This window comes from Aulonocara sp. 'chitande type north' Nkhata Bay, linkage group LG3 (assembly GCF_057382095.1).
Source record: "Aulonocara sp. 'chitande type north' Nkhata Bay isolate Kocher_YH1m ecotype deep benthic linkage group LG3, A_spYH_male_GT1.1, whole genome shotgun sequence".
In the NCBI taxonomy this organism is placed as follows: domain Eukaryota; kingdom Metazoa; phylum Chordata; class Actinopteri; order Cichliformes; family Cichlidae; genus Aulonocara; species Aulonocara sp. 'chitande type north' Nkhata Bay.
Window position 1 is genome coordinate 56,339,478 of NC_141346.1, and position 24,668 is coordinate 56,364,145.

At 38.6% G+C, this 24,668-nt stretch overlaps 1 protein-coding gene across 16 annotated transcripts in view; it reads right to left on the bottom strand.

Annotated features, from left to right (window-relative positions):
• Positions 1-354: 354 nt before the first annotated feature.
• Positions 355-24,668, bottom strand: part of ablim2 (actin binding LIM protein family, member 2) — a 94,543-nt gene continuing 70,229 nt past the window's right edge. For 13 of the 16 annotated variants that reach the window (XR_015128239.1, XR_015128243.1, XR_015128241.1 and 10 more), the window contains 8 exons: positions 21,109-21,216; positions 19,466-19,519; positions 14,236-14,273; positions 13,948-14,047; positions 13,811-13,869; positions 9,500-9,560; positions 7,844-8,051; positions 355-2,288 (listed from right to left, as the gene is read on the bottom strand). Coding sequence is in view for 1 of the 16 variants with exons in the window: in XM_086285305.1 (XP_086141431.1) it covers positions 2,175-2,288; positions 7,844-7,924; positions 8,044-8,051; positions 9,500-9,560; positions 13,811-13,869; positions 13,948-14,047; positions 14,236-14,273; positions 19,466-19,519; positions 21,109-21,216 (623 nt within the window). In the remaining 15 variants the exon portion in view is untranslated. The remainder of the gene's footprint in view (positions 2,289-7,843; positions 8,052-9,499; positions 9,561-13,810; positions 13,870-13,947; positions 14,048-14,235; positions 14,274-19,465; positions 19,520-21,108; positions 21,217-24,668) is intronic. The other 3 variants (XR_015128246.1, XR_015128250.1, XM_086285305.1) reach the window with 2 other exon arrangements.

A 24,668-nucleotide genomic window follows, 5' to 3' on the forward strand; every position in this document is an offset into this window, starting at 1 on the left:
ATGGATTGAAATAATCCAAATAATCTTCCACCATTAGTTGCAGTGGGCGAGAAAGCTACGAGACAGACATTTCAAGATTTTGCAAATATTTTCATGTTAACCACTTGCATTTGTGACATAAAAGAAACCTATTTTGTGAAAAACTAGTGAGTTTTCTTTACATTAAAACATATTTGCTGTTAAAAATGATTATGACTGATATACTAAGCACTAGCAGGTTTACCAATGGTCCCACACGCGCGCACACACACACACACACACACACACACGTACCGCTTACTTGAAGGTATCCATTAGAAAAGGGCTTTTAAAATCTCACAGTCGTAAGCACTTAAAACCATAGTGACTCTGTAGTTTGGATAAAGCACTTTAATAGCAGATGAATATTAGAAAGAAGACATGGCAATGCATGACAACAGTTAGTGTGTTACTTACATGAGCAACATTTGACACTCAGATTAAACTCAAAATTTGATATGTTTCTCTTCAAAAGCACTCTTCCCTGACACAACACTCAAGATTTCAAAAATAAAATCCCTTCCCCGGTATTGCAATTAAATAAATACCTAACACAAGCTAATGTAAGGAGCTGAGCTGGGCACTTCATTTGACCAGAAAAGAATCAATCACTCAAAACACATTTATGATAATGTTGTCATTCATTTCTTATATCAGGTCAGTTGACAAACCCCATTTCCCATCCTCATGCATGCCTTAAGAGTTATACACCATGGCAGACAGATAAATCTGATATATATCCAGTATATGTTTACATACATGTTACAGTATGTTAGTTGGCAAGTTGATCGATTTACGGTCCAGAAAGTCGAGCAAAGCTTGAATGTATAGCTTTATTACTGTACGCAACAATACTTTCAAACAACAAACATACAAAGAGTTAACTCTCTAGCTGAGAAGATATAATACAGTTAGAGTATTGACTTTAAAATCAAACAAAACCTCTCTTGTTCAGCTTACGTCTGCTGCAGTTATGTGAAGCTTAGTCTGCAAGGATTTATTTTGTTCAAAAAAAAAGAAAAAAGAAAAAAGATGATTCTCTCAGCTGCATCCTCCTGACTGGTTTAATGATCCTTTTCAGAAGTCAAAAATAGCTTATAAAAATAATTGTATTTGTTTTGTTTTTTTCATGTGAGTGCACGTCACCCTAGCAATGCAGCATGTTTGACATGTTTGTACACCCTGAAACCTTCTGTATTCTACCCCTCCTTTTCTTCCTCTCGCTGACTGTGATTCAGAGTTGTGGCTGCTATCCAGCCCCTGGCTACTCTATCTGGGCTGATTTATGAGAGGCTTGCGTGAGATATGGAGCCACATTCAAATGTACCAGAGCACGCATATCAAAACTATGTAGCCAACTTCTCTGATTGAATAGAACAAGAAGGAAAACCAAAAACAAAAGATGATGAGGTGGTTTTTGACAGTTTTGAAGTAAAACATCACATATTTTTTGTTTTTTTTTATCCCTGTCTTTGACCTTGACATGCTTGAACAGTGAATGTCTACAGTCTCTTCACTGTCCTAATGTAATGGCAAGGGTGTAAAAATGAACTGTCTTGAATATGTAACAGTAACCTATTGCAAGGAGCAGACACAGCAAGAGAGAAAAGGCAGCGCAGCAAACAGGTGATATGTAGAAAGAGACAAGATGGCAAAACCTCACAAAGAGAAAACAAACTCTGTACAGAAACAGAAACAAGTCAATACTGAGATTAAAAGAAGGTGCACATAAAACATTCCAAACCACAGAAACCTGGAGGAAGGCCTGCATGAGAATTGGAAAAAGCTGTTGTTTTTTTATGGAGTATGAAAGCACTGGCATATGGGAGGGTCAGGGGTCGATGCAAAAACCACATAGGAGGCAAGGAGCATCAGCACAGGCCATGCAAACACAGCTCCTCAATCTCCATAAGGTTGTCAGTCAAACATTTGGACCACACTGCATACAAAAAGCTATAGATGCCCGCCGCAGCTTTGTGAAACTGTGCCCTCGCAGGGTTCCTCTGTGGCTTCACAGGCATGGCGTTTTAGAGGTGGAGAGTAGGAAGAAGGAGTATCACGGTGGTGCATATATAGATATTTCCGATGGGGCTTTTTTTTGTATTTTGTTTTCTTCCCGATACTTTTTGAGATTTTGTTTAGCATTGTTTTTCTGTCTAAAAAAGGCGTGCCTTCTTCTTCATGTCATTCTTCTTCCAGAGAGCCAGGCGGTCAAACTGCTCCAGGGTCATGCCGAACACTTGGTGAAAGTCCTCTGGAGATAGATGTCTCTGGATTAGGAAATTGTGGCAGAAAAAACATTGTTATTTAAGTGGACAACAGTAATACCAGCAGCTTCTTGTGAACCTTATAACCAAAGGAAACACTGGTGGTGGTTGGCGTTTTAATGATAAAGAAGCAAAGTGGGTGGCAAGATGTTCAGACATATTGACCACAACTGTACTTTTATTTATTTTGTACCATAAAGATCTTTAAACTCAGCAAAATAGTTGTCATATATTTGTTTTTCATCAACAGTTTTCTTCCATTTGCACACTTTCTCTAAAATTATAAACTTTTTCTTTCAGAACGATACTGAAAAACTAGTTCATGCATATATTACTTCTAGCCTAGTGTATTCTAGGCTGTGTGGACATCACATTTTGGGTTATTTAGACCAAAATACTTAACCTTTCTCTACAGGGGCCTAATATCCACTTATGCGGACACTATACTGCTACTGTTCTATTGAAATTTTGAATGAATATCCTCATATGTGGCTCTGATTTTTCGTAGAAACAAAATTTAGGTAAAAAAAAAAAATCTGGTAATTCGTTGTTTTTACATTCAACAGGTCCCAATCAGCCCAAATATCAAAGAGAAATTAATAATGCATGCCATGGAAGAGTTCGGGTCTTAGAAGGTTAAAATCACATAAAAAGTCTTGAATAATGAGAATAATCATCTTATCTTAAAGACCTTATAGTATCGATCATTCATTCTCAGACTGCAGAATTGTGGTTCAAAGGATATCTAAAAGTAGAATGGGACGCAGAGTCTTCTGCTTTCAGGTCTCTCTTCAGTGAAACTAGCTTCCAGTTGGGATCCAGTAAACAGACACCCTCTCTACTTTTAAAATTAGGCTTCAAACTTTCCTTTTTGCTAAAGCATATAGTTAGGGCTGGATCAGGTGACCCTGAATCCTTCCTTAGTTATGCTGTAATAGGTGTAGGCTGTTGGGTGACTCCCATGATGACCTTTTTTCACTTCCTGCAAAAAATAGAGTAACCTGTGTTGCTTGAACACATGTATCATTCAGAATTAAGGGTGCCTTCACAGCAGTGCAAGCTATGCAATGTGCTGCCATTGAGCTGCTCAAACTGATTAATCAATAGAACAATAAATTAATTTCTAACTGAAGCAGTACTATCTGTGGATCTTGGCCAGCATAATTTTTATTAATCTGTATCAGCTTCATGTCTAAGCCTGGACGCATATATTAGATGGACATCCTGACATGTCTGTGTTGTGCACACACAGTAAACAGGCATAATATTGCCTTCTGTCTTGATGTTTAATACAGTATTTTGAATTTTATCCCTTATAAGTTCTTCCAACCAAAACTCCTATCCTAAAACCTCATGTTGCCAACACTCACTAAGTTCTCTCTAAAAAACAGACACAAAAAAAGCGTAACAAAAACTTGCATGGCATTGATTTAAACCCAGAAACAGAGCGTAGGTAGCTTTAATATAAAATGTTTCCTGCACTGTGCACTGCAGGTGTGTGTTTTTTGTGATCAAACGGTAAATGGCCTGTATTTGTATAGCGCTTTTCTAGTCCCTAAGGACCCCAAAACGCTTTACACAACCAGTCATCCACCCACTGGCAAGCTACATTGTAGCCACAGCCACCCTGGGGCGCACTGACAGAGGCGAGGCTGCCGGACACTGGCGCCAAGTGTCTTGCCCAAGGACACAATGACCGAGACTGTCCTAGCTGAGCTCGAACCGGCAATCTTCCGATTACAAGGCGAACTCCCAACTCTTGAACCACGATCGCCAACTATCAAGAGCTAGGTAAAGCTATTTCTGTGAAACAGCCAATCCCCTGGTTTATATCAGCAAACAGAAGGTTTGGTTTTCACCCCGAGGTAAAAATGTTCAGGTGCCTTAAATTTTTCACCTGCCAAATTGACAGGATAATGACACTGGTGGTATGAAAAAGGAGGATACTCTTCCCCATTTCATATCACAGTGTGTAACTGTAAAACCAATGACTCATGCCATTCAGTATGTTACACAACATGTTTTCTGTTAGCTGTCAGTAGCAAAACACCTGGTGTGACATCACTGAATGGTATTCTGCTAAAGAGGTTGAATCCAAAGACTTTCAGCTTTAATTCAACAACTTTAACACAAGTTTTGCTTCAACTGTTTCAAAATTACAGCCATTTTATACACATTCCCCCATTTCCAGAGGCTCAAGAGTAGCTGGACAACTGCAAGTAGTTTAATGGCCAAGTGAGGCCTATTTCCTTGTAATTGTATAACAAGATCGTATAATCTGGAGATTATGATGAGAATTGTATTTTGTAGCTTTTTGCTGAAATGTCAGTATGAGGTCCAAAGAAATGATTATGATGAAAGAGATGGAAGTTATCTTTTGGTGAAAAAACCAAATTCCACCTCTCAGAGAGGCTGCAAAAACTTTGGTTTTTAGAAAACATGAAGAAAAGAGAGAAACAGCTCATGATCTGAAACATACCACGTGATCTGTCAAACACAGTGGAGGTTATGGCATAGCCATGTATAGCTGCCAATGGAACCAGGAAATAGTATGTATTGATGACATGACTGCTGATAGAAGTAGCCAGATTATTCTGAGGTGTATAGGACTACACTCTCTGCCCAAGGATACTCTGGCATTTATACTGGAGCAGCATGAGATCAAACCAGACACCTTCCAATTACTGGCTGACCTACCTCCTGGGCTATAGCCACTCCAACATGGACCTAACTGTGCGGGTTTACACTTTAACGGGCATCCTTACAGAGGGTCACACACTAGCTAAATAACAGAGTCATCAGTGTTTATCCAGATAATACATGAGCAAATATATCTGGAGGCCTATTTGGGGTTGGCTTTGGCTTAGGAGGTGAAGTGAGTCGTCTGCTATTTGGAAGGTCAGTGGCTCGATCCCCCAGCTCCTCCAGTCTGCATTCTTCAGTTATGAGTGCTTAGGCATAAAAAAAAAATTACTTGCATGAATGTGTGGGTGAATTAGCTTTGAGTGCCCAAATGGAAAAGTGCTACTATCCATTTATTTACTATTTCAAAGACTTGGAACTCTTTTTTCTTGCATTTCTATAATTTTTATATAGCCTGGACTTCAGTTTGTGCTCCTAAATTTACATTTTTCCGTGGCACAAGAACTACATGCGGTGTGTACTTACATCTTTTACTTTTCATTAAGACTACAAGCAAAGTTAAATTAAATCAAAATAAATTTAAAGCAATTAAAAACCTGTCAGTTTGAGGTGTTGCATGGGTCAGGTAGCTTAATTGACCTAATCACAACAGGCTTATTGATGTGAGTTTGAGCCTTTAATTATGTGCAATATTTTTGTTAAATATATTTAACCTCCTAGGACCTGGCGTCCACATATGTGGACATCACATTTTGGGTTATTTAGACTAAAATACTCAATTTTGCTCTACACGGGCCTGATATCTACTTACGAGGACATTGTAGTGCTACTGTTTAATGAACATTTTAGATGAATATCCTCATATGTGGCTCTTATTTTTCTTAAAAACAAAAATAAGGTAAAAAAAAAAAAATCTGGTAATTCTTTGTTTTTACATTCATCGGGCCCCAATCAGCCCAAATATCACAGAGAAATTAATAATGCATGTCGTGGAAGAGTTCGGGTCTTAGGAGGTTAAAGAAAGAACATTAATATTCTTTACAATGATTCTCTGTATTTTCAGAAATAAATAAATGGAAAATACTTTAAATATTTGGCTACAATAATAGTAAAAGGTACTTAATATAGCAACCCAAGCTTCAAGAGAGACTAGCCGAAAAGACACATTTTACAGGCAGTGTATGGTTTAAACGTGCATAAGAATAGTTTTCTTTGTTTTTTTTCCCTTTTCACTTTTATATGTTTCCATCATATAAAAATTGACTTTTTAGCTGCTGATTAGTATGGCTAAACCTAAAACAGTTTGGGGCCAAGGATCAAGATCAGTGGTGGGTAAAACGCAGGTCAAACAGTTTCTCTTCTGCACACACTTTTGACAATAGGACTCCAGTCTGGTATTTCCAACCACAGAGGGAATCTCTTGAGTATCCTCAGTAACCTCAATATGGTCAGACTCCACTTGGGACAATATTTCTGTTAACTGAAAGCCTCACAGTGAACTCTCATAGTGGGGTTACTGAAGACTGAAATGTTTCAGAGGATGTTTTTTAGACAAAACCTCTCTTCCGAGGACTGCAAAACATGAGCTCTGAACCCCAACACAAACCACAATTGGATTTTTTTAAAATGGGTTATTTTAGAGACAAAAACAGTTCATTTTTTTCAGCTGCTCAAACTTAATGAAAGTTTTGAATCTTTAAATGGGTTGTGTAATAATAACAGCAGCAGGAAATTGGTTATTCTGGGACATTAAGTCCAATTTCACTTTATTTCTTTATTATAGTTATAGGACATATATGTGTGTTAAACTTGCTGTGACCTGGCACCAAATTAAATTAAACTACTGCGATGTTGCAGATCTGTCTCCTCTGGTTTCTGATTTTTCACCAGATTTTAAAACCTATCAGCAGCCACAAAATCAAGGTCGGACTGTGCATGTCATTCGTCTTTTTCTCAGCCATACTGGCTCTGGCTTTGGCAGAGTGTTAATGACAGGCATGGCATGTTTGTTTCAAAGATTCATTTGTTTAATTCATCAGTCTTTATGTGTCTCTGTAGTAGTGTTCTGCTTCCTAGTTACCAAAAATAAAAAAAATATAGGTTGATGTTTAAAAAAAAAAAATCAAGAAAGAGGCATATATCCATATATTCCACTATTTCACAGATTTCTGTCTGCAGACATAGACTGTATATAAAACAAGACCTTAACCTGTTTCTAAAAGTCATCGCTGGTGATGTGCCCAGCCCTAACCGTATGTTTTAGAGAAAAGCAAAAAATTACTATTTTAGAAAAAGTATAACTAGTTTTTCTTCTGTGTCAATTACAACGATTACTTACTTTGTCTTGGAGAACAGTTTTACTCTCTGAGGTCTATATCATCACTGATAAAGACTCTAATCTTCATCCCTATCATTCTAATGGACACAAATCAAAATCTACACATATTTTTTTTTCCAAAAGAGTAGTTTTTGGTTGTCTAAAAGAGGGTTAGTGTGAGTGTTTGAAGCTAGGATTTAGGTAATTATTGATCATGACTCGGACTCCAAAGAAGTAAATAAATACAATTATGTATCCTGATAGCAAATACACACACTTCATTTACCGTAAGTTACATTTTACTTCACTTCACTTCTAAGCGCCTTTTGTATTTTAGCATACAATGTGTATACTAAGAGAAATCCCAAAATAGTTTATTTATTGTTTATTCACCACTTAAGTGATTGAAGATGGCACCTCTATAAGCTTTTGCTGATACTTTTATCCCATTGGCTGAGCTGCCTAGCTCCTACCCAAACCACAAATTCTTGACTTGACAAAATTCTGTAAGCCAAAATTTCATATTTTCTCAGGTTTGTTAACGACCTACGGATAGAAGGAGGGAAACAACAGAGGGGAAAGTAAGATTAGAGCTCACCTCCAGTCTGGTGCGGTCTACATCTCTGGGAAGCTTCACTTTCACTCTATGCGTCACTGCCAGCATTTCATAAGGGTAGACCTGGCAACACAAAGTAAGCATTGTGGGAGATTTATTAGGGAATACAATTATAATCCAATGTCCTAACAGTGCTGCCAAGAATATGAAAGTATATTTGCAAAGTGGGAGCAAACTCTTACCTTGTACTCTGAGGAGGGAAAAGACAGAGACAGAAGAAATTACTCTGGTGGAACAGTTATCTTTTATTTGAATTCAGAGCTATTATAAAAGCTAGCATAAGTGAGCTTAAAAATAAATTACACTTGCAAACCCAAATCTCTTCAAAAATATTGGGTTTCAAAGGCGTCAAAAAGCATTAGAAATGGTCGCTCTGCTCACACACACAGACTGTTATGAGGTTGGAATACTTTCAACTCAATCTTTGCCTCAGATACAGCCAAGACCGTACACGCACGCACTGGTAAACACACAGCGCTAATTTTTCGAGCTGGAAAAATGACATCATCCTTCCTCGCTCTTACTTCTTGTAACTGATCTGGAGCCAAAGCAACAGGGCTCTGCATGCTTGATCGCAACATATATGTAATGTTATCGGGCATTGTAAAAATAACCTTGATCTGACTCATAGAAAGATGATATGGTCCATTTAGTGTCATTTTATAGCTTGGCTAATATTTTTTAGAAGGAAACATTCAGTTTTTGGGGATGGAGCCTGTGAGATTTTGCAACAGTGAATTAGCAACGTGAAAACTGCATTTAAAACAATCAGATAACGCGCATTTAGTGGGGTTAGGTTAATTGGTTAACTTGTGAATAGTGATTGTCTGGCTGTCTGTATTAGCCCTGCAACAGACCCTGTTCAGGGTGTGACCTGCCTCTTGCCCTATGGAGGATGGGATAGGCTCCCAACAACCCCCACGTCCACTGTATCCACCTACATGCTGTTCTCATGTAAGAGAACAACTACAATACCGAAATTCTATTTTAGGTGAATCATCTAGTAATCAGATGACACTTCCTTAACACCTTTATTTAAAAAGTTTTTAAATTCCCAAAGCCAGGCTGTATTCAAAAGCAGATTTACAAGTTAATGAATGCACGCTTTACAGGAAAGAAGATTTTGAATTTATTTCTAAATTAGTCCTCAAAGTTAAAATAGCAAGTTTCAGCTTCACTCAGATGTTATTAACTGTCAAAAACAGGGAAAATAAATTTTCATAAATTTGCCAGGATGACTCGCTGGTTGTTTTTCTCAAGCAAAACTCAGATAATTTATGTGGTTCCCCAAACTTAGAGGATAGAAAGCATATTAAACGTGTTAATGAACAGACTGAGAATACCAACAGAGACCAAGAGACACCTTGGTATTTTCCATGCTGATGCTAAGCTAGCCCTAGACTGTAAAGAGGATGTTGAGCTGTAGCCTGGTCAGAATGAGTAAGGTGAGAAAGGTGAGAGAACTGTCATACTACTAACCCCTTCCAGTATGGTAGTCTTGGTTGGTATATGATCGTGCATGGTTAAAAAAGACACTATAGACTGCACTGGGTGTAATGTGCTATGCTGTATATGAGTGTTTTGCTGATAAAACCTTTAAAAACTTGATGAGAACTGAAGATACATGTCCGCTCTCACCTCTCATGCCTCCCCAGCTCTGGGAGTCTGGGTCCACTTCATCCTCCATCATCTCAGCAGCCTGCGGGCACACACACATTAAACAAACACAGAGTTAGACCATAATTCAGATATTCTGTGTCATTCCGCCAAGAACACTGCTGCTCTTTATCAAAGCAAGGGTTCATCTGAAAGCCTTTTAGTAAAAGCTGTTGCCCTTGATTTGCTCACATTCTTTCAGAGTTAGCAACGGGAAGTGGATGTGACACGTCTGATAGGGAGTTTGGATTACATTGCTCAGAGAGACTGAAAGCCAACTGATGAGACAAGGAGGGACCGATATTGTAAAGTCTCTGCTGTTTGTCCAGTAATCCATTTTCTAGTGTTAAAACTAGTGAAAAACAAATACTATTCTTTAAAATAAGAAAAATAATTTTTGAAAATAAATCGGTATTCATGGAGCTGAACTGGCAGGGATATTGATATACGATATACACATAAGTGGTAACTGGTGTGAAATGTGAGTGTGAATGGTTGTCTATCTCACTGTAGTAGCCCTGCAACACACAAGCTAAGGGCAGACCACACCATCTAACATCTGACACAAGTAACTAGTTAATTAGCTATCTTGCCTGCCAGGAAGCTAATGGTTCCATGTTAAATTTGTCTCCATGCAACAACATGAAATGCAATATATGCCCTACCATCATGCTTGCAAAGTGGAAAAATATGGTATGGTAGCTAGAAAACTAATATACAGTGTACAGAGAATTTCTTGGTGTCTGTAACTAAACCAAGAGTCAGCCTAAACATCTGAGAAATCAAGCCAAGACAGTATTTCTTGAAGTATCTGGCAGTTCCTAAAATGACCAATTGAGACTCGCTCCAAAGCACAAAGTCTTAAAACTATCATTTAGGAATTATGGTCCAAGGAAAGAGACAAGCAGCCCAAGCATTTACTCAGCCTCTAAAGGTTCCCATCCTGATCTCATTGGGATGTGCCGTAAGACGCCTAATCTATCACTATTAGCTCCCTTGGTACCAGACATCAAAGGTCAACCTCTCCAGGTCTCAAGTTCATTCCTCAACAAGTCAGATCTATTTAGCTACATAAGTAGTGTCCACATAATATTTGGCATGTAGCTTAGTTAAAGATCAGTCTTTTGTCTCATAAAAAACTCTACAGAGGAATATAAAAGCTATATTCCCATAATGCAACGTGCAGATGCCAAGATGCTTCTATCTTGCCAGGATATTGAAACTCCTTGGATGCTTAGCTTACTATGGTCTGTCAAAGATGATTAGAGTATGACAGGTAACTATTAAATATTCAGTATTGGAATTCCTATCCTCTCTCCTGAATGCTTTGATATCGTGAAATCTTTCCTACTTATGTGTCACCTCTTCTATGTGCATTATGTTCCCGAGAGAGGTTTGTGTACAGTGAGCATTGTATCCCAGCTGTTCTCTACCAACAAGACGATATCATCATCAGAACAAACTTCATTGCCATTCTGTGATCCTGGGGTCACTAGTCTGTGTTAATGGTGTTATTACTATGATTGGCTGTTTATGCAACTGCAGGTAGTTCAGGTTTACCATCCCCAAGAGCCTCAACTACCTTTATTTCTGAGCTATCCGATCGTTCAGTCTGACGTCACTAGCCGTGTCTGGGCCTAAACTCTGCTGCAGGTCCATATATCAAATGATCACTGTGGCATTACTGAGAGTTAAAACACTGTCTAAAGTCTTTCATCTTTAATAAAATGATCAGCGTTCTGCTCTACCAGGTGTAACAACTGAGTTTAACATCCAGGCATCCATGAAAACGGAATTTATGACATTTAACGGAGTTAGAAGTTAGCAGGAAGTTAGCTCGCTAGCTTCCATCTAAATACAATATCGCATGTCCTGACTGCGGGGTTTTGGAAACAAATTAAAACGTACAGCTTTCTTATCACTTCCAACATAAATGAAGACAGAAAACTAAACAGCAGTGACGTTTGTAGGGTTACTGAAGTTTGGCTAGCTGGTATATAATGATGTGCTACGTGACCGCTAGCGACACAGCTATGTTAGCATAATATGAACAAGCTAACTTTTTTTCCACTCGATAAAAGTTAACGTGAGTGTTCTCGGTGGTCAGGAACAAATGTAATCGCATGGCAGGATGCTGTAAAAGGACCAAACTTCAGCAAGGAGAACAACTGAGATAATCCATCCACAATACGAGGTTAGTCATTCATATACTGCTGCATGGGCTGGGCTGTAGTTACATCCTAAGGTTTTAAAAACTGAGCTTAAATAAATGATTAGTGGTAATAAAAGCCGAGGGAGGTCAACGGTGATCACTGACTGTTTTTAGGAGCTTTTTGAGATTAAATAGAAGAAAATACAAAACATTAAACATGTTAACAACACAAAAGCCATATTAAACGCAGACTACTTTAGACCCGGAAGTAGGATTCGTCACATCATCACTTAATAATCGGATTCTTTGTCCCTTGTGTCCCTCTACACTCCTTGGGGATTGTCCATACTGACTCTCACAGCTCCCCCTTTTCTGCAGAATTTTTGTTACTGTTAGACTGCTTCAACATCACTCAGCATGTTAAAGACACCACGCTCGGACCAGAGGTAACTTCGTCAGACTTGCACTGTTGTTAACCCTGCCAGCTGCAATCATCATGCATTTTTTTCTCTGTTCTTATAACTCTGTGCAGGCAGTGTGTCAAGCGTACCATCTCATCCAAGTCTCTTTATACATCTGGCCTCACTGTGCACCACTAAACTCTCCAATCAGCCGATGATAGTAAGTCTCATTCACTTGATTGTACTTGTAGCACACTAGATCCACCATGTTAACAATAATTTCAGCATGTGAAAAATAGTTCCAATATAGTTTGCCATGACTCTATTGTGGCTCTTGAGCTTTCATTTCCTCTTCTGTTCTGTTTTGTCTGCCTGTCCTCTATCCATCAACAAACACCGAGGGAGAGCAGCTATATTGCATCAGTGGCTCATAGACTACCCCCAAAGTCCTAAATAAACCAGAGCACTGCCTGTGTGGACTGAATGGTACTGACTGGCCCTGTGAAATTTGATACCAAAGCTGTGGGGAAAGGGAGGTTGATTTTTAAGGTAGAGCAAAACATTTAAATGGTTTATATGCTACTCTGAGGTTTCCTGAGTTGATTAGTAGTGAGTGGGAGGCTATACAAGGCTGGAAAGTGTTGGTTTGATAGAGCCATGGTGTTATCACATAGAAATGGAGACCCTGAATGGGAAACAGCACCAGCTAGTGGTCTAAATGGCAAAAGCTGTCAGATCCAGACATCTATTTGTTCTATATTTGCTCAATTAAACTATAGTAGAAACAGGATGGCAACTTCATTGCAAGTAGGAGCCATTGTTGGTACTGATTTGAATGCATTTTTTCAAATCTGGTCACTGATCACAAGTAGTTGTGGTGACTGCAATGTGAAGTGTTTGCCAGGTTGCCTGGTAGAAGGCAAGTTGTCTCTAAACAACTATGCTCCGACTTGAGCCGACTGCAGTCAGTATCAGAACCATTGACAAGGTTTTGAAAATTACTGCTTTAATTTAAAAACACAAACAGAATTCCAACACGTTATAGTTAATCTGAGTCATTCTGTGCGAGTAAGCGCAGCTTGTCTGTTTTACCTCTCTTTGCCAGAGGGGACTTGAGTCAGCTGGTATTCCTACATACAAGCAAAGTCTGTCATTTCACAGTTACTGTCACTATTTGTGAAGGAAATTCTGTTTCAGATCTGTGAAAATTTCACTGATCACTGAGCGTAAGTAGTTAATGTGAATTTGTGTGCATGAAATTTGCAACAGACGGTAAAATATTTGTGATTTTTGCTGATTTATCCCAGTCACCATGTTGAGGCACAAAAATAGCTTTGAAGACAGCAATGACTGCGAGTGGTCACAAACCTGGTCTCCATTTTCGAAGTAACCACTTGAAAGGCAACAAAACTGCAAGTGTATTGCACATTGCCACAGTAATTCTGGTCATGCTCCAGTCTCCAATCACTGTTTTCCCTAGTGCGACTGTAGCGTTAATGAAGCACCAAACTATGGTGAGGACATCTCATCTGTAAATGTGAATTGGTTTGGTGCTAGGCATCAACCGTTAACTGTTCAGTGTTCGGAGTTTCCAGTGCTAAGTCTCAGTAACACAGGTCCTGTTAAAAAATTAAACCTGACTTTCTTAGACACTTTTAAAATAAGATCTTTGGCTGATCTACCAAAGATCTGAGATTGTGCATCTTGATGGCCATTCTATATCAGAATCTGTCTGCTCACCTTGTAGATGCCGTTTCTTCCATAGCCAGGTAAAGATGCAGACTTATTGTAAGGGAAATCTAAAAAAAAAAGCAAAGACAATTATTTTCATTTATGTCAGCTCTAGTTCAGCATCTAGCTTGTTAATAGATACTCACTAGGTTGGGAAGTGTCAGTGGGCAGACTGCAGGTTGATTTGCGGGGGTCGATGTCGATCTGACCATCAATCTCACTCTTCAAAATCATCCAACTGGTCCTCTACAAGGAGAAAGTAAGAGACAGAGAGAAAAGGACAGAAAGATGGAAAGAGGTGATGGATGATGGCATAGTATGAGTTAGTAAATTAGTGAATGGATGTACAACATTTGTAAAGTTTAAGAAAATGACTTGAAGAGAGACAGATATGGAAAGACGGATAAAGACAGAAACTGTACACACAGACCCACCTTGCTATCCTCACCATCCTGCCAAGATGTTCTAGAAGCTGTAAAACAGTCAGATGTTACATGACGTGACAGTTGTGCTGGATTATCTCTCTCTCGGCTCCCTTGTGCTGCACTATTAACACCAATAGTAATCCCTGGACCCCTTTGCATGACATCATCGGCCACAGAGAGCATCCACAGGGAGCTCCACAAGCACAATGTTACAAAAATGGAGAAAATTCATACTTTAACTAAAGGATTACACTGTACACCGTGGGACATTGGCTTGTTGACCATCTACAAGTCTAGTCACCATAAAACTCTGTATGTATATCCCTTGTCTCATGAGGATAGATAGAAATGGCTAGATCTGACCCCCCAAAAGCATTTCTTTTACATTTATAACCAGTTTGCTAAATGACAGATGACCATGAACTCTCCTGTGAATCATTACTGTGCCAGAAGAGAATCGTAATGTTGCTTTGACAATCTATCTTACTCAAGAACCAAACTTCAGCCTTCAAATTTATGTGTCAATGGCCGAGGGCAACAATTTCCTCTAAAGAATCAACTCTTTGTATTTGGTGAATTAAATTTTCCAGTCCTGTAGTTAATACTGAAATAAATAAACCGTCATCTGGAAGCAAAACACAAAGTGCAACATTATTTTATTACTTTTACTTATAAGTAATAGTATTGTTATATACTTATCCTTAATCTCTCTGTTAACGATTTCACAATTCTGAAAAAAGCAACGCCGAATAGCAAAACTTTCAACATGACCTCTGTCAGAAAGGGCTTGGGACCAATTGGCAACCTCCTGGCAATCACAGATTGCTTGGGAAAAATATCTATTGGAGAATAGTTAGTGGAGGCTGCTGTTAGAGACTCAAAAACAGGTGCAACACAAACCAGAATCAAAAGAACTTCGCAGTAAAAGTTAAAACTGTGACGCACAACTTTTACTCTAAAGGCAAACATTCTCTTTTTATTATTTGCGTCACACTTATTATCTCTGCGCTAGTGTTTTCATAAAATTTCATCTTGGTTGGCAGGGCCATAAAAGATGGTATCTAAGCCAGTGTGACTGAGGTCATAGTGAGGAACAGGCTAGTAGCTGTTTTATTAGAATGCATTGCAACACAAGACAATTTCAGGAGTATAGGCACTTGATAGCCCAATGCAGTGTTAATTAATGTACATCTTCAGGTTGTGGGGCCAAGAGAAACTAAATCTTAAAATGTGTTGGTCACAGCCTTGTTGTAAACTTATCATATTAGCATGTGGAGCTATTTGTGATGTTTCTGACATACTGACATTATGATGTTATGTGAATTCATACGCAAGAGTGTGTAAAACATTAAAACTTTAGAGATGAGCCCTAAAAAAACTGGATCCAATTCCCACAAAGTAGGTGTAGCCCACTGAAAATGAACTTAAGCTAAAACACATCACAAGTTTAAAGGCAGTTAGGAGATCAGTAAAGTTGTTTTTCTTTTTTTGGCAAACAGTACACTTTGTCAGTGATCTAATGTCTGCTTGAATGCTTCCAATCTAGCTGTCAAAAGCCAGCTCAGTTGATTTACATGTCACTGTTACTTGTTGATAGTGATGATGATATCCTTGTGTGGTAGTGGTGACATTAGCTCCTTGGAGTCCCGTGTTCATGCATTTTGGGTGACCCTGTGAAGTTAGACTAGATTTCTTAAAGTATGCAACATAGTCTAGGGTTACTAGAAGTGTAGACCAAAAATATAATTTAGGTACACAACACAATGATTAGGGTAGAGACACACAGAGACACGTCACCATACTAACCGAACAGACTAACACAACATGATTCATGTGCCTGACCATTCACAGTGTACACACAGTTACAGCATCACCAATGAAACCAACCAATGAGCTGGTGGAATGAGTGCACACATGCAGGAACAGGATGAGCAAAAAACACCCATGGGCCCAAATCCCAAACAGCTCCACTCCCACATAGTTTGGATTAGGAAGATGAATAATCAATGTTTCACTGTGTGAGATATTGAAATTAGGGGTATTTCTAAAATTGGTAAAAAAAAATATATATATAACATTGTGAAACAATGTTACCTACAGACCCCAAACGAGAGATAACCTGACATATACTGAACAATGTTGATTTAGCAAATGTGTATATATGTTTGATCGGGACTCCCCGATATTTAACCAGAGATGGGCAGTAACGTGTAACCCAATTACTTTTTTCAAGTAACGAGTAAAGTAAGGGATTACTACTACTGTTACTTTCCCCTAAGCATGCTGCATTACTGCGTCACTAAACTGTGAGTTTGTTTGTGAGAGTGTCTCATGACAATGATGCACGAACATGCAACGTCCGTGGTAACAGACGTGCGCAGATCAACAATGGAGTGCGTGGAAGTACTGATATTACTTTGAGTTTGATTTCGTGAAAAGTGACAAAAACATTAGTGTACACTCTGCGTGGGAAGAAAACCTCTTTCTACAGCGAAAAATTAAACTTCAAATCTGAGCGAGGACCAAGCACGCTGCCACGGGAATGTGAAATTCAGAGAGAAATCCCCGGATCCCCCCACTGACAAGACTCCTGCTAAACAGCCACCGCCGGGGTGGCTGTAGCTCAGGTGGCAGAGCAGGTCAGCCACTAATCAGAAGGTCGGTGGTTCGATCCCAGGCTGCATCCTGGCTGCATGCCAAATATCCTTGGGCAAGATACTAACCCCCTGTTTGCCTACTGGTGGTGGTCAGAGGGCCCGGTGGCGCCTGTGTCCGGCAGCCTCGCCTCTGTCAGTGCGCCCCAGGGCAGCTGTGGCTACAATGTAGCTTGCCATCGCCAGTGTGTGAATGTGTGTGTGAATGGGTGGATGACTGAATGTAGTATAAAGCGCTTTGGGGTCCTATGGACTAGAAAAGCGCTATACAAATGCAGGCCATTTACCATTTTACCATTTAAACAGATGAAAATTGATTTAGGAGCGACAGGACTCTTTGATTGATTTATTTTTTTGCTGTGTTTTACTTGCATCTATTTGAAAGAGTGAGTATAAACATAAAAAATTATTTTATTTTATATGTTGTAATATGCAGAAAATAGGTTTAAATGTTAAACTAATTTCTTCCAGTCAAAGACTGTTGATTATATTTTTTTCTTAATGCAATGTGCATAAAGTTAAAAGATTAAAACTAATAAAACAATTTTTAAAAATACATTTTTTTATTTGACTCCGTTATATATGATGGATTATGTAGAGAAAGTAGAATTGGGCTGAAAGGTCTTTTGCTTTATTACCTATTCAGAGTGGTTTTTTTTTAAAGTAACTAAGTAAGTAAATAAGTAGTAAAGTAACTAATCACTTTTTTCAAGTAACTTGACCAACACTGTATTTAACATACTCTATCCTTTAGGTGCCAGTACCATCATTAAATGGGATAGTTCCCAAAAGCCTGCGGTAAATGATTTCGTTAACAGTGAACACAAGTCATAGAAGTTTTTAAGCAATTTTAGGCAAACATGTTAGCATATTCTGAAACGCTGGCTAACATAGAGAGGTACATTAAATACTTGTTTCTCCTTAAAGGAACAAAAAGTAACAGAATAATGGAGAAAGGCATTCAAACTATATAGAAACTAAACAGTAAATATCCAGAATAATAAATTATCCTAAATCATACATTTCATTTTTTGTTTGACATTTCAGCAGGAATTTTATCTGTTGTGTTGCAATGAAATGCAAACTGCATTGTTCGTGACCAGAGATGGGCAGTAACGCGTTACTGTAATCTGATTACTTTTTTCAAGTAACGAGTAAAGTAAGGGATTACTATTGCAAAAACAGTAATTAGATTACCGTTACTTTCCCGTAGGAACGCTGCGTTACTGCGTTACTAAAAACATGATTTTTTGCGAGAATGTCTCACGACAGTGACGTAAGCGAGTGCGCTGTTAGTGACAACAGCTGTGTGCAGATCAACAATGGATCACATATCGATTGTGGGAGAGAGTATGAGGGTGCAGCGTTTAAAGCGTGGAAGTACTGACCTTACCTTAAGTTTGATTCCATAAAAAGTGACAAAAACATTAGCGTCCATCGTGCGTGGGAAGAAAACTTCTTTTTACAGTGAAAAAAACCCCTAAACTTCCAAGCAAGCACTGAGTGCGCAATGACGTAATGGGAAACTCACAGAGAAACTCGCGGATTCTTCCACTGACCGCTGCGGCACACCTGCACCAGGGTAAACCTCCGCCTACCCAACTCCTGCTTTACAGGTGAACATAGAGCAACAGGACTGCTGAGTCTTTGACTTTATTTATTTTCTGCTGTGTTTTACTTGCATCTATTTGAAAGACTGAGTGTAAACACAAAAAATATTTTATTTTATGTGCTGGAATGTGCAGAAAATAGGTTTAAATGTTAAACTAATTTATTCAAGTCAGAGAATGTTGCATATAATTAAATTTTTGCTTGATGCATAAAGTTAAAAGATTAAAACTAATAAAACAAGTTTTAAAAAAGGAGACTTTTCAATTTGATTACATTTTGTATGATGGGTTATGTAGAAAAAGTAGAATTGGGCTGAAAGATCTATCGCTTTATCACCTCTTCAGGTTGTAAATCGTGTTTTTAAAAAGTAACTAAGTAACTAAGTAATTAATTACTTTTGAAAATAAGTAATCAGTAAAGTAACGGGATTACTTTTTTGGGGAAGTAATCAGTAATTAGTTACTGATTACTTTTTTCAAGTAACTTGACCAACACTGTTCATGACACACTGCTTGGATTACAGGAATTCTCTGGGATCCACTGCAATATTCTGCATCTGTAAGCCTTTAAACTAAGAGACGTGTCATCCACATCTTTACACTGCAGAATATCCGATTGGGTTTTAGTAAAAGCAAGGCCATCTGCTCTCAGAGAAGGGTCATACTGTAGGTAGCATCATGTAACTCACACCTAAAATGTTTGATCAGAAACTGAGGGTTTTTTAAAATTATTATTATATTTTGTTGTTAAATTGCCATAGCATTGCCCACCATCCAATTGTTCAACAATCATGGATTCTGGGTGAAGTACACCAGTTCTATGCATGTAGATCCATAGAGCCTTCTAGACAAGCGCAGTTCTTAGAACATAAAGGAGGAGAACTGGAATGAATGACATGACTGACGGGCAGCATGCAACACATCGTGCAGAGACCAGACCAGATAAAGAAGCGTTAAGGACGAAGTGGACTGTACCATGCTGTTTGTAGATGGGGGGTTTTCTATAGATATTATCTTTGACCATAGTCTCTGAAGATGGGAACAGAGCAGAAGAAAGAAAATGGAAGAAGCCAACATGGGCAGGGTAGAGAAAGAAAGAGAAAATGGAGAAAAAGAAGCATGAGTTAGCAGTTATTGCGGGATGAAATATATTTAAGAAGCAAACGGGGGAACAGGAAAGCTGATTCAACACAAGTCATTTGTCATTTTCATTTTGGCACCTCAAATAAATCAGCAATTTTAAATTCATGCAACATATTCAAAACACATAAATTTATTGGGAATGGCGGGTCATTTGATGCAGAACAATTGAATGATACTAAAAGATTAAAATCAGCAGCCACACATAATCCTCTGGCATCAAAAAGTCCACTTGTATTAGCAGATTTGAGAAAATGTCAAATAAAATCATTAAAAAATGGCATCTAAATTAATAACATAAACATTAAACATAAGCCCAAAGTTGAAGGTTTGTTCAAGAATTGTTGCAAACACTGCAGTGCTCGATAAAGGACCTCTGCAGAATGATGAGGACTGTGTGTTATCCCCTAAAGCTGATCTAATCCATCTTAGTGTCAGTGAACCTGTCTAGGCCTCTGATGGAGATGCTTAGTAACGACTGTCACACATTAAGACACGGCAGAAACAGGACTCACAATAAAACAACAGATGCTGGTCATTTCTCTGGATTGTTTCAGTGCCTGTCAGCATTTGAAACAATATCCATATAAAAGCAATGACTGTGAAAGCCATGAAGTGGATAACTTGCTTCCAGCATGAGGGGTTTTTCCCCCTTCTCCATGACTGACAGTATAATTGACAATGGGAATTATTTTTCCATTTCCCTCTTTGAGAAACAGCGAAGACAACACAGTTAAAATGTTACTGCTTTTCCAAATGTTGGGCTCTTGTGTCACTGCTGTTTGATTATTTCTGTGCAGTTATTCTGAAATTAGTAAACAGTAAGAACACTGTGAATTAAAGTCCAAGAGCCTAACAGAACATAAAGAAGTAATGTGCTAAAATAGTCTGCATGAAAAAACCATAATAATCCTGTGAAAATTATAATTAGTGTCTCTCTTATGAGTAAGAAGAATCTTGCCAATGTTACCAATTGCCTGGTCCTCAAAGCCTTCCGTCCAGGTAAAGACAAACTTTCCTCTGCTGTGATGGCATAGTTATTTACTGGTGGCATTCATCAAGCTGATTCGGGCCATTTAGAAGAACCCACTGGCTTAATAGAGACACTGACACTTGTTCAAATAATAATTGAGCTCTATGTCTTTGATCTTCTTAATAGTGTCAAAAGCTTTTCTGTGCAAATTACTGGAAAGAAATTGCATCAATTAATTTCATTTTATATAACTAAATAAATAAATAAATGAATAAGACAAACTAGACACCCAAAGTGTGTGAATTCCACTGGCTGAGATTTTAACTTTGCTGCAGTTAATCTAACCTGCACCTAAGTTCACAACAGATTATTACAGCAAGTTTAGTTTAGTTTAGTTTGATCAGGATTCTATAATGGCTACAGTTAATGATGGCCTATTGTTTAAAGCGGTATGATGTGAAAATTGTAGGCTGAGCTGTGAGCTAAGCAGTCCTGTATGGCCTACCTGGTATGTGGAAATGCCGGGGAGCAGCCATGTATGTAGAAGTAGATGAGGGAGATTTGCCATCGGAATAGGTGGATAAGCTGGGGGTACTCCGACCGCTTTCACTACCTCCAAACGTGGAGGGCATTGAGTATGGAAGGCAAAGGGGAAAGGTTTTGGGAAAGGAAGGGGAAAAAAAGGGAAGGGGGGGGGGGGGGGGGCAGAAAACAGTATTATGGTAAGGTTACTTATACAGCTCAGACATGCAGCTATTACTATAATACCTTATCCAGTGACTTGATAACCCAGCCATTTACAGTGTCTGTATTCATTATATCCTGAATAATCAAATTTTTGTGGGATGTTATTTGGGTCTTCTACCTGCTAAGTGATGAGATTTATAAATAATTCTTGCTAGCACTTTAATGTTAAATAATCTTACACTATGTTGTTCATCAGCCCAAATGAGATATTTTTAGATATTTACTGGGATTCCCAGGCACAGGAAGACATGTCTGTCGCCTAGTGTACTTTCCTTTCAAAGTATCATTAAGAAGCTAAATGCAAAGTAGAGTTTCAGATGCTCATTTATCTTAGGCCACTTACATCTCAGCCTGTAGGATTCAGATTGGCATTTTCTATTACTCTTTTTTCAGTCTTACTGCCAGCTTTACGCTACATGTCAAATTTACCTCGCATAAAGACATTAATACAAAACTTTATTAATTCAAGAGTTTTCTTTAAAGTATGTCAACGTATGAGGCCAGTTTAAAAGTACCAATTGTGGGATGTCCACAGAGTTCTTTACATGTCTTGCCATGTCAGAGGGCTCGCACATTAAGATAGAAAAGGCCTCTTGCAACTCTGCACAGGACAGCAGGAACTTGTTTTTAGTTTGTTTATTCTGATGCCGTAGAAGTCATTATTGAAAACCAATCAAGCGATTTACTTGGAACATATAAAGCCGTCGGAGTTGTCAACCCTATGCTACTCTGTGGTTTCAGAAAGTCCTCCGAAATGTTTGGAAACAGCTGTTGAAAAGCTTCTACCACACATCTACTACAAATCTTTGTTTGAATTATAAGTGACCTTATTATTGTAGGGTCTTTACCTTATAATATAAATGTAAAAAAGACAATAAAAGTCAGTATCATAGCCTGAAGGGCGGATGACCTCTCATCACGTAACATTTTCCATGTGCTAAGTGTAACAATGTGACATGCATTTTGCTGACTGCATGCATATGGGTGCTGCGTAACCAGGGCACACCCACTGTTACAACACAAGCAGGCTGGGTGATGGAGTCACTGACAACAGTGAAGCCAAAAGTAATAAACACTCTACATCCAGAGCTTTGAGGAAGAACTGAGACTGTGTCTCTCCCCTTAGACACAGAGGAATTATCGTCAGGGATCTGGATGCAAGTGTATGAGATCACTGTCACGCAAGTCTAAGTGGATCCCCTTCACACACTTAAACACACACATACACACAATAGTACTGTTAGTGCGGGTCTAAATGTAGGGCAGAACATCCATACAAACATCTGGAGCTAAGACACGAGGCTAAGAGAGTTTGGGAGGAGATGCATTACAGTTTATCTGAACAGATTACACAATGGCAAAGTCATTCATTAATCAAAAACCAATAACACAAAACAAGATATAAAAGATGGCTTGGGATCATTAACAAGGAATCTGGGGATTAAAACGAAAACATGCATTTTTCATCCTTACAAGGTTCTTTCCTAAATATCCTTCATCAGTGTCACTTCATTTCAAAACACTTTTTGCCCCATAGGGGCCAATCTACAGAGCAAAAACTTCTGGATAACTTGAGTGCAGCTGACAGCAAGTCTTAATACTACAATAAAACATCATTAAAACACAAGTCTGTTGCATAAAGACAAACAGCAGTTCTAAGGCAACACTACGCTGCATGCCACTGCAACTGAAAACCAGATCCCAAATTACAGATCAGTCTGCTTGGTCTGTTTCATTTCTGTGTTACTCCTCTCTTTCATCTTCCCCATAAAAGAGTTCCCATCTCAGCCTCTTCACCCCACTGTGAAAAAAAAAACCACAGCCCAAGTGCTCGTGATTTTCTGTGCAAAATGTGTCTCCACCTCTTAAATCACTCTACAAGTAATCTTCAAATTGCATTAAAAATTAAAACTACTAAGCAAATATTTGAGCTTAATAGTCCTTGTGCAGCCTTTTGAAGGAGTGGGCATTTGTGACCTTGCATGCCCTTCAGCCATCAGTAAACTAGGCTCTCTCTGATAGTGCTAAATGCTGAAACGACTGGAAAGGTCAAACTCATAATGCCATTTTACAAGAGTTTTCTCAAGCTTAAATTTATATAGTTCTAAAAAATTATTAGCAGCTTATCTAATTACCCATTAATTTACCCATTAAACCAATATGGATGTGCTCATAAAACTACGTTTAAAACAGCAGCCAAATGCAGCCCAAGGCACAAGCAGACAACACTGCTAACATGAGTTTTAATGTTCATATTATTGGGTGGAGCAGGTACAGTAGGGCAAAACTGAAATGGTAAGTTAAGTGGTATATTAATATCAATTCATATATTATTATCTATTGTGGATGATACATCTTTTTATACACGTGTATGATTGCCTGAAAGTGTCAGGGTGGGAATATCTCTAGACTCCACATTCACTGTGCACTAGTTTGTGTTTATGGTTTTATTGCTGAATCAACTGATTACTGGTGGTATTAAGCCAAGTGTTTTTTTAAAACCGTGTCATGGAACATTTTATTGGGTCCTGTTGCGGAAAAATTGACAACATCTGCAGATGCAATGATATGAAAAAGAAAGTTTTCACAGGGCCTGATGCAGTCCTGTGAAAAACTGAACACACACATGAGCACATGAGCACTTTATCACTATCTCGCATTATTAAGAAAAATGTTCTTCTGCTTCTCTTCACCACTGCTTCTGCTCATTGATGTTTGTGGGCATTTGTTCATGCACAGCTCTCTTAAGATATCTAACAGTTTGAGGTCTGGACTTTCACTGGGCCACTGCAACACCTTGGTTCTTTTCTTTTTCAGCCAATCTGTTGGGATCATTTTCCTGTTGCATGCTGTCCATTATGGCCAGCATCTCCACGTTGATCTCATCTGTCCAAACGATATTGTTCCGGAAGTCTTGTGGTTTGTTCACATGCAACTTTGCAAACCCAAGCCATGCTGGCCTGTTCTTTTTAGAACATCCTTCCAAACAAGCCATACTTGTTTAGTGTTTTCTTATTGTACTATTATGAACTTCAACATGTAACATGTTAAGCAAGACCTATAGAGTCTGTGATGTAGCTCCTGGTGTGTGCGCTCCTTCCACTCCCAGATTGTGGTATTGTGTTAACATATACCTGAATACTACTGAACAATAAACTGCCAGAGCTTTGAGTTTTGGACACACTTGCCAATGACCAACTATTCAAGTGTACGGCATTTGATTAGCAAGCACCAAGCTGCTACTTATCCTCTTAATCCTCTCTGACACAATGTAGATCTCTGACGTACACAATAGACTTTTCCAATGATTCTGTGTTA